This window comes from Cercospora beticola, chromosome 1 (genome assembly GCF_033473495.1).
Source record: "Cercospora beticola chromosome 1, complete sequence".
Classification (NCBI taxonomy): domain Eukaryota; kingdom Fungi; phylum Ascomycota; class Dothideomycetes; order Mycosphaerellales; family Mycosphaerellaceae; genus Cercospora; species Cercospora beticola.
This window is the reverse complement of record NC_088935.1, coordinates 4,822,023-4,840,742: the sequence shown is the minus strand read 5'-3', so window position 1 is coordinate 4,840,742 and position 18,720 is coordinate 4,822,023. Positions and strand designations below refer to the sequence as shown.

At 52.4% G+C, this 18,720-nt stretch overlaps 8 protein-coding genes across 8 annotated transcripts; 3 read left to right on the top strand and 5 right to left on the bottom strand.

Moving 5' to 3' along the window:
* Window positions 1-1,092: 1,092 nt before the first annotated feature.
* RHO25_001928 (uncharacterized protein) lies at window positions 1,093-1,566 on the top strand (the record flags this gene model as incomplete). Its single annotated transcript, XM_023594525.2, has 1 exon — window positions 1,093-1,566. The coding sequence occupies one exon, from the start codon at window positions 1,093-1,095 to the stop codon at window positions 1,564-1,566; it is 474 nt and encodes a 157-aa protein (XP_023458930.1).
* Window positions 1,567-2,405: 839 nt separating this feature from the next.
* Window positions 2,406-3,512, bottom strand: RHO25_001927 (uncharacterized protein; the record flags this gene model as incomplete). Its single annotated transcript, XM_023594524.2, has 4 exons — window positions 2,406-2,939; window positions 2,991-3,231; window positions 3,285-3,421; window positions 3,489-3,512. 4 exons carry the CDS (start codon window positions 3,510-3,512, stop codon window positions 2,406-2,408), a joined length of 936 nt encoding a protein of 311 aa, XP_023458929.2.
* A 640-nt stretch (window positions 3,513-4,152) lies between these two features.
* RHO25_001926 (uncharacterized protein) lies at window positions 4,153-5,430 on the top strand (the record flags this gene model as incomplete). The annotated part of the gene is made up of 1 exon (XM_023594523.2): window positions 4,153-5,430. The coding sequence occupies one exon, from the start codon at window positions 4,153-4,155 to the stop codon at window positions 5,428-5,430; it is 1,278 nt and encodes a 425-aa protein (XP_023458928.2).
* Window positions 5,431-6,845: 1,415 nt separating this feature from the next.
* RHO25_001925 (uncharacterized protein) lies at window positions 6,846-8,651 on the top strand (the record flags this gene model as incomplete). The annotated part of the gene is made up of 3 exons (XM_023594522.2): window positions 6,846-6,950; window positions 7,003-8,167; window positions 8,227-8,651. 3 exons carry the CDS (start codon window positions 6,846-6,848, stop codon window positions 8,649-8,651), a joined length of 1,695 nt encoding a protein of 564 aa, XP_023458927.1.
* Window positions 8,652-8,801: 150 nt separating this feature from the next.
* On the bottom strand, window positions 8,802-11,429 carry RHO25_001924 (uncharacterized protein; the record flags this gene model as incomplete). Its single annotated transcript, XM_023594521.1, has 1 exon — window positions 8,802-11,429. One exon carries the CDS (start codon window positions 11,427-11,429, stop codon window positions 8,802-8,804), a length of 2,628 nt encoding a protein of 875 aa, XP_023458926.1.
* Window positions 11,430-11,970: 541 nt separating this feature from the next.
* On the bottom strand, window positions 11,971-13,290 carry RHO25_001923 (uncharacterized protein; the record flags this gene model as incomplete). Its single annotated transcript, XM_023594520.1, has 1 exon — window positions 11,971-13,290. The coding sequence occupies one exon, from the start codon at window positions 13,288-13,290 to the stop codon at window positions 11,971-11,973; it is 1,320 nt and encodes a 439-aa protein (XP_023460142.1).
* Window positions 13,291-14,134: 844 nt separating this feature from the next.
* Window positions 14,135-15,826, bottom strand: RHO25_001922 (uncharacterized protein; the record flags this gene model as incomplete). Its single annotated transcript, XM_023594519.1, has 1 exon — window positions 14,135-15,826. One exon carries the CDS (start codon window positions 15,824-15,826, stop codon window positions 14,135-14,137), a length of 1,692 nt encoding a protein of 563 aa, XP_023460143.1.
* A 754-nt stretch (window positions 15,827-16,580) lies between these two features.
* Window positions 16,581-18,092, bottom strand: RHO25_001921 (uncharacterized protein; the record flags this gene model as incomplete). Its single annotated transcript, XM_023594518.2, has 1 exon — window positions 16,581-18,092. One exon carries the CDS (start codon window positions 18,090-18,092, stop codon window positions 16,581-16,583), a length of 1,512 nt encoding a protein of 503 aa, XP_023460135.2.
* Between the last annotated feature and the right edge of the window lie 628 nt (window positions 18,093-18,720).

Below are 18,720 nucleotides of genomic sequence, written 5' to 3'. Positions count from 1 at the left end.
CTTCTTAAAAAGACACCGCTGTCGAACACTTGCAGTATACTGTATAGGACCGGCAAAGCGAGAGTAGCCTCAACTCTCCGAGGTCTACACGGAAAGTATGAGAACGGCTTGTCATTTGGCCAATATGAGGACTGCAACCTGCCGCCTGGATTAAGCAGGTATGACCGCGGAGATATGCGCCACGACTTGCAACGACTGATCCAGAATGATCTCCAGCTCGCCAGTCGAGTCAAGAGCGGCTCAGCACACGCACACCGTAGACAAGTCTCGACGCAAGATATGCGACTCACGCGCGACTCAAGCGCCGGCATGCTCATTTTTGACATGGAAAATATCTTGAATGACCTGTTTGCACGATATCGAAGCGGAAGTGCAACTAAGGACCGCACGTAGGCATGGCTCACCATGGAGAACACAAAGCTATTGAGCTTTTCGGCGGCCTTATCATCGAATGTCCACGGGACCAGAACTGGAGAAGACAACTGTCCGCCCGACACATCACCCGCTACATGCATATTGTCTAAGGCTCGAGACTTGGTCCAATCTAGAAATTTTGTCGACGTACTTGAGCAGATATTAAAGCGGCTGGAGCGAAAGATACATTGGTTGCCCCGGTCGTCTTTTGACAAGCTTAGCAGCTTCTAGACTTGAGGTCACGGCAATGTAATCCACGAACAGCAAGACTGTTGGTGCTTACCTTTTGACCAATGTCTTCTGCCGGCAGAAATACACCTCCTCGGAGTATGCAGTAACGTCACAGACTGGAAGGGAGGATCGATACCGTTGAGGTCAGCTCGACCATGTAGCGAAAAGCACTAAGTTGCTCAGAATGCAACATTTCCTGTGAATGCTTCGACTCGAATGCAGAAGTGAATGGGAGCACGTGAAGATTCACTCCCGTTCAGTCGCATGAGGAATACAAAAGCCGGCCAGCCTTTGCGACTCAACCTCAACCTACACCAGCGGGTTTCAACATCAATCCTTGACACGCTACACCAGACACACAGCCACACACCACTGCACACCACGCAACACCAGAACACACAAACACATAACATTACCCACGACAGCCACCACGAGTCGTAACACATCATGTCAACTTTCTCGACCATCAACTTGCCGCTCCTCCCCGCAATTCTCAAGCAATGGGAATACCTTCCAGGCGACATTAACGTCCTACTCGAGCGCATGGACGAGACCATCAAGATCACCACCGCGCCAACACTCGAAGCCTCTATCGAGTACGCCGACAAGATCCCTGACGAGGAATGCCTTGTCGTCCTCCACCACTGCGTTCTCGGCATGAAGGAGTGCGTCGAGCGTTTCCAGTACGCTATCGCAGAAGCTGAAGAAGCTGGATTGGGTGCTGTCCTCAAGGAGGTGAAGGAGTTGCAGGGAAATTCGGAGCTGGTGATGAGCGGTTTCGAGGTCATGGGACTCGAGGATGCGATGGAGGAGGAGGATGGTGGCAAGTTGAAGGATGAGGTTGTGAAGGTTGCGCAGGCTATGAGGGAGGTGAAGCGCTGGACGGATGTGGTTGAGGAGGCTTTGGGCAGGAAGGTCTAGGAAATGGTGCGAAAGAAGAGATTTGGAAGAGAGAAAAGACTCGGTTGGCACAGGATCGCCGAATCACGCAGCAGCATGGGCCCAAGACGAAAGCACCGGCGGGCGGGCTTGGTCTATGGAATGGCTCGAGAGTGTGCCCTGAAGGAACATGGAACGGCAAAATAGGTCGAGCGACATGCATTCAACGGAACTGGAATAGCACAGCCAGGACCGACAGGGGCATATAGCACCGCTGAGAGTACTCAGATGCACTGCGCCACCGTCATTCATTAGGTGTCTACAGGCAGACAAAGCTTCTCAAATCAGCCTGGTTGGGCGTCGCTGCGAGCGAAGACTTGAATAAGCATAGATAGAAAAATGAAATCGCATGGCTTTTCAACGAACAAACGCTAGTAATCCAATATCTCTGATCTCTCGCTCTGACTAAATGTAACAGCCGACGTACTGGGTATATCCACTTCGGATGGCTCAGAGTGAAGCTGTGAGTCGGAGCTTGGTGACCATGGCTGAAGGCTGCTCTAGCGCGTCGTCGAACAGGACCTGAAGGAAGTCGAGCTGGTGGGATACGATCTGCTGGTCGAAGCTAGCGTATTTCGCCTCGTACTGCTTGCGTTCGAACGCCATTCTGCTTCGGGGATGGCGTGTAGCGAGGTGGATAATGCGACATCTAAGCGTAAAAGCTGATGCGGATTTGAGGATGCGTGGGAAAGCGTCAAGCCACCAGTCCCGTTTGGGATCTCGCAGAATTACGACTTTAACAAGATCACCCAGGCCTTCCGGCCAAGATGATGAACTCGTTGGCTCTGTCAGTGTAGCGCCCTGACTTCTCTGATAGTTGTTCACAACTTTGCCTCTATCTCGTCTGCACCCTCTTTGGCTTCGCCTGCCGTGACGGAGTCGGAGAGAGCTTGTGGCTCAGTATCAAGATTCTGCATCCATTTCGTGAGGTCCGTTGCCACCAAGTACTTCGCAGTAGGATCTGTCGCCGGGTTATATTCTCGCGGGAAGTTGGTGTACAGCAACTTCACCTGCAATTCGGCCTCACTTTGCTCCTTTTCGATCCCCTCAGAATGCATAGAGTAGATCTTCCGCGTCGCGCGAGCATCTTGGACACTGCAATGCACTTTCTCCTGGATTTTGATACCGGCTACGCTCAGCGCAAGAACCTTGAGACCCGGCCTGGGATGTTCAGGATTCCCGGCGTACTTAGAAAATCCAGAAAAGCGTTGTGTGTCACGTAGATGCCAATGTGACCACAGCAAACCGCGAAGATACTGCTGCTCATTCTCCAGTGCGTATCCGACGACTGTGCCCGCTTTGTCGAAGATGGCTTTGAGCTCGAGGAGTACCACGCCGATGGGACGTGCGAAGTTCTGGGAGGTGAGTTAGTTTACGCTGCATGTCTCTGATAGTCTGTTACCTACGTCTGGGCGGATATCTTTCCATCCAACGCCACTCTTATACCAACCTGGCCTGTGAGAGACATCGCTGGGGTAGGAGACGAAGGTGTCGAGAATCATCTCATCTCTTTCGTTGACAATGCTCACTCGTGCAACGCCTTTCATGAGGACGCTCGAGAGGTCGGTCAACTCTATACCTTCGACATCGAGGAATACTGGTCGGCCGGCTCGCACTAAGTCAATTCGCGGTAATATTTGCTTTCCACTGTATCTCTGTCAGTGCCCTGCAGATCAGCATGTGTGAAAGGGGAGACTGACCGGCACTTGTAACCTGTTGGGCCACAGAGAGGGTGCTTGCGAGTATTGCCTGAATGGTGAGCGGGAATCGTGCCGGGTGGTGACATGTTTCTGAATTGGAATATTCGATCGATTTGCCTGGTCTTCAGATCTGCTGGCTTTGTGAAACCTGTTATCTGGGGAGTCACGGTAGGTATTATACAAATTTGCGGTCGGTGGCCTCACATCACTTAGATTCCGGAGATCCATGGTTGCAAGAACTTGAGGACAAGAAATAGACGAATCTTCAACCTTTTGGGTCAGCCACACTATATTCTAGCCAGCAGGTTGATGATTTGTAAAAGACAGGTTCCACTAAAGTCCTTGTGCCCTGGGTGTGCTTCTGACCAAGAGATTCGGCCAGAGCGCGTGGGATGTCTTCTTCTCTGCGACCTGGAATGAATTTCCCTCGTTTCTCAGGGTTTCCAGCCGACTTGATGCATAGCGCAGGACATGGCCCGAGAGCCTTGGGTAGATTCGAGCCGGTACAGCTGTCATGCCTACAGCCTCTGCGATAGATTGCTGCCGTACCTACCGATGAGAAGAACGCTAGACTTCGGGGCTTGAGACCTCATGAGACCTCGTAGCTGAGGCTGAAGTCATGCCCTCAGCAGACTGTATAATGTAACACTCCAGGCTGTTGTATGCATGGCATTGCATGAGTATTCTCAAGTATGGTTGTTGTTGCCGTTGCTACTCCGTGGACGACTTCTGTGGTGAAGTCAGTCGCGTCGGGCTTACCCAAAGTGGAATGCCGATGGAAAGCTCGATTTGGACGCGCCGCCGTCGCGTCTCCCATCTGCACGTTTCTTCCGCCGCGAGCTTCACCAAAAAGATGGCTTCACGCACGATGAAGCTTTTCATCTTAGGCCCCGCCTTTGGGCTTCCCTCGATCGATGCGCAATGCATTGCTGCTGTCGCGCTACTCCAGCTCTACGCACCGCACGACTACGAGCTCGTTCCGACTCACGATGAAAGCCTTCCACTGCCGTATCTCATCGATGGCACAGCGAGACTGTCGGGACTGAACAACATCACTCGCCATCTGAAGGACAAACGCATCATTCAACAAGAACTCGATTCACAACAGACCGCCGATGCCGCCGCCATTACCTCCTTTATCGAACACAATGCCCAACTTCTCCTCGACATCTCATTGTATGTCGGCTTCGAGAACTATCGCCTCGCAACACGCCCTGCCTACAGCCAGATCCTCCCATGGCACGCCAATTACACTCTACCGCCTCAGAAGCGTAATGCAGCCCGGCTGAGGACAGAGCACCTGGGCGTGTCGAGCATCGATGTGGACAATGTGCACGAGGACATGAGCAACAGGCCGGAGGGCTTCGACGGGGTGGGCAAGGAGCAAAAGTTTGAGGCTGCGACACAAAAGAGAGCGAGTCTGCTGCTTGGAGGCAAGGAGACGTTGCGCAGTCTACTCCAGCGACCAGAGCATGCGGCGATATTCAAGCTCAATGCGCTTGCGGACAACTTCTTCGAGCCTTTGCAGGACATGCTCGGCGAAAAGACATATCTGCTGGATACCGAACGACCGAGTGCAGTCGATTGTCTTGTCACAGCGTATCTCTGTCTCATGCTATTTCCCAAATTGCCCCAAGACTGGCTAGCGACAACGATGCGGCGCAAGTACAAGCGACTTGCTGCTTATACAGATCGTCTGCATAAGGAGTTGGCACTTGCTGCAAATGTTGGAGATGTCCTTGCTGTGGGCCGCTGCAGATCGCGTGAAGAGGCTCATGCATATTGGAAAGCTCACAAGATGCTGCTGCCGTGGAGCACTGCATCCTCGCCTACCACGTCCGAAGCACTGCAGAGCTTTGGCATTGGCGTGTGGACCCAGATCCCGATATTGGGGCAACCCAACAAGCTGCACCTGCGAAACGCGAAATGGCATTCCTTCTTATACAGGAACCTGCAGACGGTACTGCTTACTGCTGCAACTGCATTCGCTGCTGGGAGCTTCCTGTCGGTGTATACTGGACTTCTCGAGTGGCCACATGGAGAAGCTGTTCACATCTTCGGTCGGAAACGTATGTCGGACTTCGGCCACCTCGGTGCTGCACTTGCTGACGTGAGTCTCCTCGGTCGTCACCCTGATTCGGGCTGAGATTGCGGTGCTCTGTGGTCGTTGTCGACCTTTTCCAGCTCTCCCTGCAATTACATCACAACGCTAAGTAAACATGGCGCAACACGATACATACGAGGAGCAGCATCCCAGCATACGCCTGATGTGCCGAACTGCATCCGGTATGGGGTTGTTCGAATCGTCTGCGAACGGTCTCTTCGTGAGTGCTCGCTCGGGCATTGCGAGTTTCGCAGTGCATGCAATGCGACACCATGACGCGTCGCACTTCAATCGTGTCACAGACTCACAGCTGGACCGAGGAAGACGCAGTCAGAGGTGACCACTGCACGCAACCATTATCACGCTTGTGTATGAGCACCAGGATCACCGTTCTGACATTCTGTAACGAAGTCTGCTTGAGGGTCTCTACTCTTCGTCCAAACGAGCTGTTCGATCAAGGCCACTCCAAGATCTTGATCGCTTGCTTGACACTGTGACAAGCTTCAACGGGCGCCAGCCTTGACGGCCGCCAGTCTGACCCACTTTTGTTAGTGCCGTCGGTTGCCGGCTCATCGACAGTCGTGCCACATATTCCAGGATTCCAAACGCATCAGCCATCATCGACTTCGAGCACCACGCCCCGCAAGCACGCCGCGTGTGCTACCTTGGTGACGCTGTACTCTCGTAAACTCATCCTGTAATTGCAGTGAGGGGTCGAAAAGCAATGCGAGATCTTTGCATGTGTATTTGTCGACTGTGCTTCCATTCGTCGATCTTGCTCGCTTCCAGCCAGACTTTCGCGGGTTATGCGGGGAAATTCAAGGATGGGCGGTCGCAACCTCAAACTCTCCGTTCCTTCGAGAAGAAGTCAAAGCGTGGTTCAACGAGCCGGAGGCAGCACATTGTCGACGCATAGCAACCAGAAACTACGCAAAGCGTCTGGCGAAAGCCTTCAGATGCCGTCGCCGCTGATCTTTTACCTTTACACAACTGTAACTTCGATGAATGTTGAACAGCGATCATGTCCGTGCCATATCGGCGTAGGCACGAAAAGCATGCACCTTGCAATAGCGCCGAAACGCCACCGAAGATTTGTCCGCCGTCATCCTGTATGGTTCAGCCTCCCCACCGTCACCCGCGCGAATGGCGCATGGAGAAGAGCCAGGATGCGCACTACTGCGTCATTAATGATTGACGATAGGTTTCACTGCACTCGCAGAGCATGTCATTCACGCGATCACGGTTCACGGATGCCGCTGATTGGCTTTGAGATCTGCGAGTTTGTGCTCATACAGTTTGGCGGGCCGTTTAGAGGGCACCATGGTAATGAGGACAGCTGATCATGGGTCTATATATTGACGCCCGAATGCCTGTATACCTTGCAGCCGCTCAAGTCGATCTCTTTTGCAACAACCTCCTAGCCGCTCCTGGCAGTCACTCCAACATCACTGTTCAAGATGTTTGGGATGAAAGATCGATACTTCGGCCTACGGGGAGGATGGCTCACCTTTTGGGTCACCGTTGCGTGCGGTACAGACATGACATTGTTTGGCTATGATCAGGTGGGCAAGCATCCGAAACAGCTTCGCGCGTCCAGGCTCTAATTGAGTATAGGGTGTTTTCGGCGGTGTTGTCGTAACAGACGACTTTCTCGATCAGCTTGGTCTTCGAAACAACAGCGGACTTCTCGGCACAGTGACAGCAATCTACGATATCGGTTGTTTCTTTGGCGCTATCCTGGCATACTTCATTGGTGATATGATTGGACGCAAGAAGACCATCCTCCTCGGCACTACCATCATGAGCATTGGCGCAATTCTCCAGATCACAGCATACTCGGTTCCCCACATGATCGTTGGCAGAATCGTTGGTGGTATCGGTAACGGCCTCAATACGTCGACTGCGCCTCCTTGGCAAGCGGAGACGTCGAAAGCGGCATGGAGAGGGAAGCTCATCGTCATCGAGCTCATTCTGAACATTGCTGGATTTTCGTTGAGCAACTGGGTCACTTTTGGCTTCTCTTACCTCCCAGGCGGTGTTGCGTGGCGAGTCCCTCTTGCACTGCAGTTCATTTTCATCATCATCCTGTACGCGACAGTCCCTTGGCTACCTGAATCACCGAGATGGCTTGTGCAGAAAGACCGTATCGAAGAAGCCGAGCAGATCCTGGCCGATGTCGAGGGCACCGACATCGTTGACCCATACGTTCAGACGGAGCTGAGCGAGATTAAATTCTCCATCCAGTACGAAAGGGAGCACTCTGTGCGTGTCCGAGATCTCCTACGTGGAAAGCAAGGCGACGCAGCTGGTACCTCGACTCTTCGAAGATTGTTCCTCGGAATGGGGGCGCAAGCAATTCAACAGCTGTCCGGGATCAACGTGACTTCTTACTATTTGCCGACTGTCTTGATCGAGTCTGTCGGATTCACGAACAGGATGGCTCGACTCCTGGCCGCTTGCAATAGTGTCAGCTACCTGCTATTCTCACTCATCGGTATCCCGAACGTCGAGCGTTGGGGTCGTCGAAAGATGTTAATGTACGCTGCCTTTGGACAAGGTTGCTGCTACATGCTCATCACAATTCTCTTGCGATACTCCGACAAAGAAGGCTATCCAAACCAGAGAGAAGTCGCTAGCGCTAGTGTGGCGTTCTTCTTCCTCTACTACGTCTTCTTCGGCATCGGTATGCAAGGTGTGCCTTGGTTGTACCCTGCTGAGATCAACGGCCTCTCGATGAGGAACAAAGGTGCTGCACTCGGCACAGCGACAAACTGGATATGTAAGTGCTGCACTCCCAAGTCAGAAAACTGCACGAGTCTATACTAACAATACTCCCAGGCAACTTCATGGTCGTAGAAATCACCCCCAGCGGAATCAGGAATCTCGGCTGGCAATTCTACATCATCTGGACAGTCTTCAACTTCTCCTTCGTGCCTATAGTCTACATCTTCTTTCCTGAGACTGCAGGCCGTACGCTCGAGGACATCGACGAGTACTTCCGTACACACTCGAATGGCGGCAAAGATATTTTCGTCTTCTTGGATAAGGAAGCGACACTGTCGACTCGACCGCTCAAGTATATTGAACGCGAGGAGACGCAGGTTCGACGAGCGAGCAGTGTGGATCCTAGAGCTGCTTCGTTGGCGCAGCAGCATCATCGGGGGAGGAAGATGAGTGCAGAGGATCCGGAGTTGGGAAGACAGATTTCGGGGAGTGGAGACGATGAGAAGGTTGATGTCAGGGAGCATAAGGAGGTGAAGTGAGGTGAAGATGTGGTATCAGCCATCATGTATCACGAATTCTATTGGCATTGACAGTTCTACATCATGCTCACTCAGATGCACTTCTCATGCGACAGGTATGAGCTATTCGATCAGTAATGGGTGCAATGATGATCACTCCGCAGCACGCTTCTAACGCCACGAGCGCTTCTCTTCGCCCAGCTTGGCTCCTCGGAACAACACACTCTTGAGCTTAGACACCTCATCCTTCAAATCCTGCACCTCTACCTCCAGCGCTTGCACTCTCGCTTGAGTCTCTGCACAGGTCAAGCAATCAACACTGGGACTTCTTGTCAGCCCAGCTGGCCGCTCAGGAGATGCTGGCGGCACATCGATGGAACCATCTGACTGCAGCAAAACAGTCACGAACGGGTTCTTCTTGATGGATCTGGCTCTCACTGGTGCTGCTGATTGTGCCTTCAACTTTGCTCTCGAACTCTGCTCCTTTTGCGCGACATCCTTTCCAGCTCGTACGCGAGTCCAAGGTGTTCTTGGGTGCTTGGCTGCTGAAGCGATGAAAGGACGCAAGCTTGAAGATGGCACGTCGGCAGCACCATCGTTCTGCTTTCTTGGTATTGAACGCGATCCGTTCGCTGCATCCCTTAACTCTGTGGCATTCCGAGCCATACGTGGCGAGAGCGAAGACGTTCGCGGAAAAAGCTGTCTGACGTCTGAGGAGACTGAGTTGAGGCCTTTACCAGGAGCAACGTAGGCGTGCGTTTTAAGTGGTCTCTGAGAAGGATGACCATCTTGTTGCGGGCTTTGTCCTAAGATGGCTTGGTATTGGTGCTTATCATCGCGTCTTCGAGGTAGCTCTCGATCGGCAAGATTCTCGTCATTGTCGGACGTGAGCCAGACATCTTCTTCGTGCTCACCGCCCTGGCTCAGGGAAGTTTTGGCGCATGCGATTGGCCTACCTCTGGACTGTGTCTTTCCTTCATTCGATCGTGGACGAAAGCTCGCGGTCGCAGCGTCACCAAGAACAGCATTACTGGACTTGAACGCAGTTCGACGCCCTCGTGAGTGAAGTGGGGGCAGCTTTGACTGTTCTCGCTGCCTCATACCAAGAGAAATCTTCTTCGCTGCCCCTTGTTGCCCCGTCCTGGAGCTAGCACTACTCGTGCGGTCTGCAAACGCTCGAGTCGAGCACGCAAGTGTGCCACGTCTTGATTTCGTGCTTCTTATGCTCGAAGCAGGATACCTGAGGAATGTCTGGCTTGAGATGCTAGGGCGGTTTCTTGGTGGACTGGAAACTTGTCGTCTGAACGTAGACGAGGGTATATCCCGCTCTCCTGTGGTGAACAAGTCCTTGTATCCTTGACCAGAGGAAGGTGCGAAGACTTGTTGCTTCGACATCGGCGTGCGTCGCACAGTAGGGGTATTGATCTCGTCGGGGTGGAATGTCAACTGGCGTTGCACTTGTTGTGTTGATAGCCCCTGCCCTCTTCTCAAGCTGCTTGGCAGACCCAGACCGTTCTTCGCTGCCTGTGTCCTCGTGGTATCACCAGTCCTTGGCCTGGAAGGCGCAGACGTGGCAACACTCCGTACTGCATCGAGGGTTATATCGGAATCTGCCTCGCCAAAGTTGCCCAAAGTTGCATCGTTGATCGCGACAGGAGCTGAGCCGACACTCCACTCAACACTGATAATCTTCTCCTCCCGTGAGCTCACTCGCTGTTGAGCTAGTAGCAAGCCCAAACTATTGTAAAGCTGAACTGATCCATCTGCTAATCCTACAGCGATCACTTCACCTTGTTGATCTTGATCATCGCTTTGTCCACCATTTCCGACAGGAGCAGTCCGTACAGAGCCACTGGTAGACCCTGCGAGAATGGCAAGTGAAGTACACGACTCTTTGCACTGCCATGTACGAAGTACGACACCGCCATTTGCGAAGTCGATGATGCGGCAACGTCCATCTCGGCCAGCCGTGACGGCTCGCAGTCTGTAGCCAGGCAAGAAGGCGACTCCAGCAATTGGTGCAACGATGCTTGTAGACCCCGACAGAATGTTCTCCGTGGTGACCTTGCGGTGAAGATTCTGGAAGCTGGAAATCTCCCAGCCAAAATCGAGCTGAGTTTCGTAGGTGCCAGTGATATTGACGATGTTCGTAGCATCGAACGCAGCTACCGTTGCGTCTCGAAAGCCAAGCATGAATATGTTCGGTCGTTCGGGATGGAAAGCTGCAGCACACACAGCAGCAGTCGAGGAGGTAGGCTGAATTAATGTGCTTGTCACATTTGCTGTCGTGCTCTTGAGGTAGATCGTGGGCGGGTCACTCGATGCAGATAGCATCAAGTCTCCAGTGCAGGACACAGCAAGTGCAACAGGAGCGGTCTCATGTTTCTGTAGAGGCTCAAGCAGACGGCACTTCTCCAGACTGTACTGTTGGATGAGACCATGCGACGTAGTTGACAAGTAGAGCATCTTGGCATCTTGAGAATACTCCAAGTGTCGCAATTCTTCGTCAGGGGCATTCAGTCCCCAGCTGTGCTCCTTGCCCCTCTTCGTGTCATGCAGCACGACCACATCTTTACTGGCCACTGCGAGGAGTCCTGATCCATCTTTGGCTTCTCTCGCAGCGATGATGCCGTTGCGACTGCTTTGGAAGATTTTGTGGATGCCAGATGCGTCCCAGGCGAAGATATGTCTTGGCGTGGCGATGATGAGATGGCTGCTGCGTGGAAAGGTGAACTTTGTATTGTCTGCAGCGACTCCAGTCAAGATGATGTCTTTGTGTACGCCTTGTAAGGTAGACATTTTGTTGTTTGTATCTTGTTCCAGGGCGAAGGTTCGTCACTGCCCAACTTTGAGCCGGGCGAAGATTCGGTGGGCAACCGTTGCTACTTCCTGTTCTGATCATCTCCTGAACTTGACACTTTCTCATTAGAATCTCGCGGTCTGGGGTCGGATGTGGGAGACATTGTCAATGTTATGTTCAGTCAAGAAGCTATCTTCGTCCATTTGGTTTGTAAACAGCGCTTTCATTTACCAAGACCGCAGGCTCGGACTTCTAATTACAATCCAGTGTGAGAAGGAAGGGCACTCTGACAAGCGAATTACCTGCTTGCAATATCACGACGACCCCGTGGCCATCAGATGTTTATGGCTCGGATCGATTCACGCGCCATCCAGGCCTCAGCCTCAGTACCTGCCAGTCCCGCAACATTTATCTGCGAATCCACTCTTCTCTTACATGCTACAAGAATCCCATTGACGTTATGTCACACGACCATGAATGCCGCCTCATCGCAAGCTGGCTGTGTCGTGAACGTTCGACCTCTGCCTTCCTTGATTGAGACTAGTTCTTGCCTGACTTCTTCTGGCCACCACCGCCACTCTGGCCATCTCGCTTGGACTTCGCGTCGGCTTCCCTCTGCTGTCTACGGCGCTCAGCTCTGGATCGTGGAATGACTGCCTCTTCTTGCACACTCTCCTCGCGCACTTCTTCAAACTTGCCGGGTGTGAGCTCAACCATGGCGTCGGACCACTTGAAGGGAACCGGCTCAATCTGCATGAAGTATCTCAGGTCAGGCCTCAGAACGTTTGGTCCCTCCACAATCACCACGCGCTCCAGGTCTTTGGCTCGAGCGTCGCTGGCATGGACGACTTCGATATACAGCATACGCTCATCAGGGTGCATATTCTCCAGCTCAGTGCTCGTGAAGTTGAAGATGAAGTGAGCGGCAGGGCCAGGCCCAAGGCCGTGATCGAGCTTGGAGACCCAAATCGGTCTGAGCTTCTCAATCGAGTAGCCAGGGCGTCCGCTGAGGTGTCTGGCTGGAGCCGGGCAGGGGATGGCAAGATTGGACTTGTAGTCCAGTTCGCCATCATCCAAACAGACTCGCAACCACATATAGCCGCCATTCTGCTTGACAGTTTTCTGGTTCTGCTCTGGATCTCTCCACAAGCTGGCCCAGAGGCGGCTGAAAATGGTCTCTAGGACGGCATGCTGATGTCTCAAATATCGCCTCAACTCGTTCTGCTGGTCTGGCGTCAAGTGCTCAACGGTCATCTGCTTCAATGCTCCAGTAACTCCCCAGATATAGTCTTGATCGTCTCGAGTCAGATTTTCGAGCTCCCCTCCAGGGTTGGGAGATGGATCTTGGAGGTAATGAGCGGGAATCTTCTCGGCGGTAGTATTGTAAAGGGCTTTGAGCATGAGCTGATAACCCGATGCGACTTCTCCTTTCGTTTTCAGGAAGCCCGGTGAGTCGATAGTGTACTCTTGCGCGCTCGAGTCGCTTGGCAAATTGACGATGAATCTCTCGACTGGCGAACCAGGCGCAACTTTGTTCACGAGAATCTCTAGTTTGTGTCCAATTGATGCCGGACCTGGAACCAGAGAAGTGCCGCCCATCTCTTGAGCAATAACGTGCGCGCCCTCCTCGAGACAAGTCCCCGAAGGTTTTTGTACACCGTGAGGTCCTAGGTGGTGGGGTCCTAGATAGTCGTGGTCATCGTTCTTAGCAGACTCGACGCTTGAATCAGCAATGCGAGCCTCAATAGCACGCTTTGAGCTCGAGTTGTGGAGAGCAGCCGACTCCTTTGAAGTGTTGCCGACGACGGAGCTTGTGACGTTTTCGTTGTTGTTAGGGGCGGCGGCTTTTTTGGGCGCCATGGCTGGTGTCGTTGATGCCGTCAGCACTCGAGCGGTCGTAGTTGTCAGTGTTATGTCCGAGTAGACTGCTGTTGAGGAAAGCACCGCAGTCTGATGTGCTGCGAAGGCGTGGAGGGATTGCGTCCTAGTTTGAAGACGATGACACTCGAGTTGAGAGGAGACACGAGTTTGTGAGGCGACGTCAGAAGTGCAACATCAGCTGTGTACCGCTGATGAAGTCTGGTGTGGGTGGGATTCTCGGTGAGTCGCGAGGTTTCTGGTCCTAAAGTAGGCAAAGTGGCTTCAGGTGAACGGGGCGAGATCTTGGCATTGGAGTGAATGGGCATCGGCCTACAACAGGCTTGCCTGGCAAGTCACGTGGATTCACCATGCGTTCGAGACGTGGCCTGGTTGTCTTCGAAATTCTGGATACCGGAAGGCTCACGTAGCCAGACTTGGGTCCTCGATTAGAGTGTGGTTCTAGAATAGGGGAATGCTTTGTCACTTTGACGTGCAAGTGAGAACATCTCCTTTCTTGACGTATCTATAACAAATGCTTCCTCTAAACATGACAACCTGGCTCAGAATCGAACGTCCATCTCGAAGTACCATATCATGCTCCAAGAAGCTCTGTAGTTGCGTTTTCTTACAAGGTCTCGATGACGCGGCAGCCATCAACCACATGCATTACAAGCCACGTCAACACAAGCGTATCCGAACCTCACCCCTGAAGTTCTCACACCATGCATTTGAGAACACAAATTTGCCGGCCACGTGGAATGCACATACTCATTGACTTCCAATCGTGACGTTGCTGTATTGCTCGTCGATGGCACCCAACAGCTATACGCCCCTATCGCTGGTTCTAGTACTTGCTGCGCTTCGCATGAGTAGAGAGATCTTCTTGATGAGGTCGCTTGACCTTAGATGAGACTTTCTCGGGTCCATCGCGATCTGAAACAGCGCTTTCTTCCATCGGGGCAATCTCTGTGTTGGCGTCTGCCTCTGCTTGCTCTTCGTGTCTGGGCACGGGGCCGGCCTCCTCCGTCTGCAGTGGAAACTTCGTAGCGCAAGAAGTTGTCTCAGATTGTGGGACTGCGCTTGAGCGTACTTCCTCCGAAATTTCTTCCATTTTGTTGAGGACCGCAGCGATGAGCTTACGACGGCTCTCCTTCGACATATGCATGACCGACTCGTCGGCAATCTGGGCTTCAGTTCCCTCATGTGCTCCATCAACTTGTTCGGCTTTGAGCTCCGACATTGTTTCGGACCAATCGAAACGCTCTGCCTCGATATCTATGAAATATCTGCACCCGGGCTTGAGAAGATTTGCCCCCTCGACGATGAGCACATTACCTGGATCTTGTGCTCGGACATCGCTGCTGTGTAGAACTTCGATGTATGTAGCGCGTTCATCAGGAGACATAGCGTCTAGGTCAGAGCTCGAAAATGTGACGATCAGGAAAGCCCGAGTCCTAGAAGCAGAGGCACCAGTGGGAACCCATATGGCTCGGAACTTCTCAACCCATGTGCTCAAGCCTGTACGGGCTTCTTCAGGTGGGACCGGACAGGGAACTGCCAGTTCGCAGTCGTAGGTCGACATACTCTTGTGCAAAAAGAACGCCTTCCACGCGAAACCTCCATTCTTCTCGGTATTCCTCTGATTCTGCTCTGGATCTTTTGACAGCCCGTGACGGCGGCAGTTAATGTCCCTCAATATGCGCTGCTCATGTTCCGCAAACATCAGCAATTGTGTTTGTTCAACCGGTGACAAATGCCCGAGGACAATGCAACGCGTAAGTTTCAGAACTTTGAAATAATCGTCTCGCTCAGCGTCTGTGAGATCGGTCTCCAGGTCGCGCCCAGTGATTGGTGTTTCGTCAGAGGTCAAAGCCTCTGCTGCACCGGGGAACTTGATGCGATGATCAGGGAGGATGGCTTTGATGATAAGCATAAAGCCAAGTACAAGCTCTCCTTGAGTCTGTATCCAACCAGTGGGATTGGTGTCAGGCCTCCCCGCGTCCGAGTTGCCTCGAGTGTTAACGAAGTGTACGTAGAAGCGGTTGACGGAGAGAATAGCCGCTTTTCTGCTTGCAGAAATCTCGGGGTGGTGTTCCCATATTCCTGGATGATTGGCAGGGAAAGCATCATCAAAGTCGCGGTCATCAGCAGATGGATCCCAAGGCATACGCAGGTGTCGTTCGCAGAAGTATGGTCCCCCACATCTACAATATGGTACCTCCGTCTCGTATCTCTCTTGCACTTCCAGAATCGACAGCCGCTCTAGACTGCCTCCTCCCAGTTGATTACCAGGAATATGCGTGTGCTGCTCTTGACCAGTCGTCTTAAGCTTGTGAGCATCAAGAACCGCTGCGTCGTCGTTGCAGGCGATTTCAGCAGGCATCCCCAGAACGACTCCACCACCAGCAGTCTGATACCCAACTGAGCGCTTCGAAGGGCTTCTGTCGAGAGCAGCCGCTACGGAAGGACTGCCGTCGACGCCGGTGTCCGTCACAGCCTCAGATCCGCCACCAGCGGCATTGTCGTCTTTGGGCATGTTGGGTATTGGTAATGACGCCGTGACTCGAGTCGTTGCCGTCCTTGATGTTGCTTCTTGAAAGGGCTGCTGTTGATAGATGTGCTGTGGTTCGGTGTGCGCCAAAGGCGTACGATCTTCGTCGTGCTGATTCGAGGACCAGGCCCCAGCGCTCTGGAAGTAATAGAGGTGGCGCGTGCATCGAGCAAATTCAATGTGCAAGGCCCGTGGTGTGCCGACGATGAGGTTTGATTGCGTGTCGGTACTTCGTTGTAGGCCGTTGCTGTCAGTCCTAAAGTAGGCACTGGGCCAGCCCAGTGAACACGGCGCGAGTCTTGGCGTTGAAGTGAATGAGTGTCGGATAGCGGTAACTGCTTGGCCAGATCACCTGGGTTCACCAAGCATCCATGAATGAAATGAAGGCAAGCTCTACGAAGGAGACAATACAAGTAACAGTCAGGGCGTGAGCAAGAAGAGACCATAAGACCCCGTCCTGTTCTTGTTCTTGCGTTGCTTCGGCTGAAAGATTTGCTACTGCCGGACCTGAACAGTAAAAGCAAATTTAGCCCGGTACCCATTGCCGCTTGATCTTTCACCATATCGTACAGACAAAATCATACAATTTTCCCAAGTCTAGATCAGCGCCTGATAGAACGATTTGGACAAATCTCTGACCACGAAAATGACGTGTTTGTGCGGATGATCACTCTTATCAGTTCTTTAGGCTCCTCCATCCTGTCCACTGCATGTATTCATCGCTGCCCATCACCACTTTTCATATCCACTCAAAACTCGAATAAGTGGTGTGGGTGTGACCTGAGTCGCTTTGCTCTGTGCTTTGTTGCCCTGTATTTGTGTGCTCGGTATTCCATTGCTCTGAATTTTCTCGCTCCGCACTTCTGCGTCCCGGATCGTTCTGCTCCGAGCGCGGATCAAGATCAGAATAGAAGCTGTTCCAGTCAATATTCCCGTTTTCCTCACCCACGAGCTTCGCAGCCCGACCATGCTGTTTCATTGTCTTCCTCAATCGCTCTTGCCATATCTTTCTGCTTGCACGGTTCCTCTCCCTCGTGCTCTGTTTTGTCTTAGCAATCCTAGCAATCTTGGCTCGCTGTACCAACCCTGCTTTGGAAGATGTCGGGCTGTTGCCTTGTTGAGTGGGCCATGAGTCTGCTCGACGTGGACTTCCAAGGAGGTCTACTGACGTCCCGTCTCGGAATGAAGCTGGGCTGCCTCTCGCGACCCCGGCTGCCCATTTCATGACCTTCGGTCGTTGTCTTTGTTGCGTGCTGTCGATCCAAACAGTGTTCTCCGGTGGATAACACGCTTCTTCATAGGGAACCAGCGCATACCCGGGGGGTGTAAATGGTTGGTCCTGGATGTTGCATCTTTTTGCTTCGGCTTTGCATCGCATATAGTTCGCCTGCGCTTCCGTCCTGAACTGCTCCTCCTCCTCCAGTACAGCCTCGAATGACATGCCTTCGTTGTCTTGCCGAAAACTCTCGTTCCATCGGTCACGACCCTCGGGTCCGTAGAGCACCAGATAGTTGACGAGACCTCCTTGATAGTCTAAGTTCAATCCGTTAATGTTACGCTCGGCAATTGCGACCTGCTCACGAGCGTATTCGAGGTCTTGAATGATTGGATCCAGCAAGACTGGGCTCGGAGTAGTTATCTTTGGCTCATGGTGTGGTATCATACTGAGATCGCTGAGCTCAGACATGCTTGGAGAATGTACGTCCATCCAGAGGCCGTTATCGATCAGGACGTCGAGTAAATCTGTATCCACGAAGTTCGACTCTCTCTGGCGCTGAACTGCTTGAGCCAGGTCCAATGCTTCGCGTGCATTCTTGTATTGCATTCGAGCTTCTTTATCATTTTGATCTGCAAGCTTGACTCTCGCTTCTGCGTCCTCTGACGTGGCGGAAGTTTGGTCTTTTCTTCGCGCATCTCTGCGCGCCATTACCAAACCTTGACAGGCCAGTGTCGCTGACTCTAATGCCTCTCGGACCAGTTTTATCTTTGACTCAAGGCGTGCTGCACCTGTACAGATGTTGAAGAACGAATGTTGGAGCTCGTCATCACACTCCAGCCCGGCGAAACAACGCGGCTCGGAATGGGCGATCCAATATCTGGTGGATGCATAGATCTTTTTTAGAACATCAGATGAAGCAGCTTCGGTGACTGCCAGTCTTTGTCGCGCTTGTTCCACCCTCTCAAGATAGCCAAGTGGTCCATACAGATATTCTCCCGTCTCCTCTGCTTGTTGTTCGTAATTGGCGATCATCGGTTCTGTCTCTGGTCCTCTATACTCCTTACTGTTGTCAAGCTATGAGTCTCATTAGCGCGTCACTCTTGGTCCTATGTGGCTAGCGGGAGTTGAACCTACGAAACAATCAATGCCCTCTAGAGTCGCTCGAAGTGGCAAGATTTCTTGCTCATATCGTTCAATCGCTGCAACCAATCTCCGTCTTGTGAATCTCAGCTCGACACTGCGTATAAGAAGATCTACAAATGCAACGCGATCGTGGACTATAGAGGTTTGGATATCTTTCCTCACAGGTTGAAGTGCTGGTTTGTCAGGGGAGCCCGACTGGTGAGCAACATTGGCAGTGTGACGTGAGTCACCCTGCCACCAAGCCTGGAACCGGGCCACCAGATTCATCTCTCTCGTAAGCTAATCGACAGCACGATTCATCGTAGTCGTGAGTTTTACCAGAGCTAATTGACTGTCCGGAAAGTGTTCTTTGTTGCGCTGAAGCGACAGTGATTGCTTTGTCTCCCAGCGAAACACGAACGTTTTCGGAGTCTTTCAGAGCTACAATCAAGAGAGTATACAAACAAAAGCTTCCATGGAACGCCGCGCTCCGACAAGCGACTAGTTTGACATAGCCTCCATTACAGAACCCGTCGAC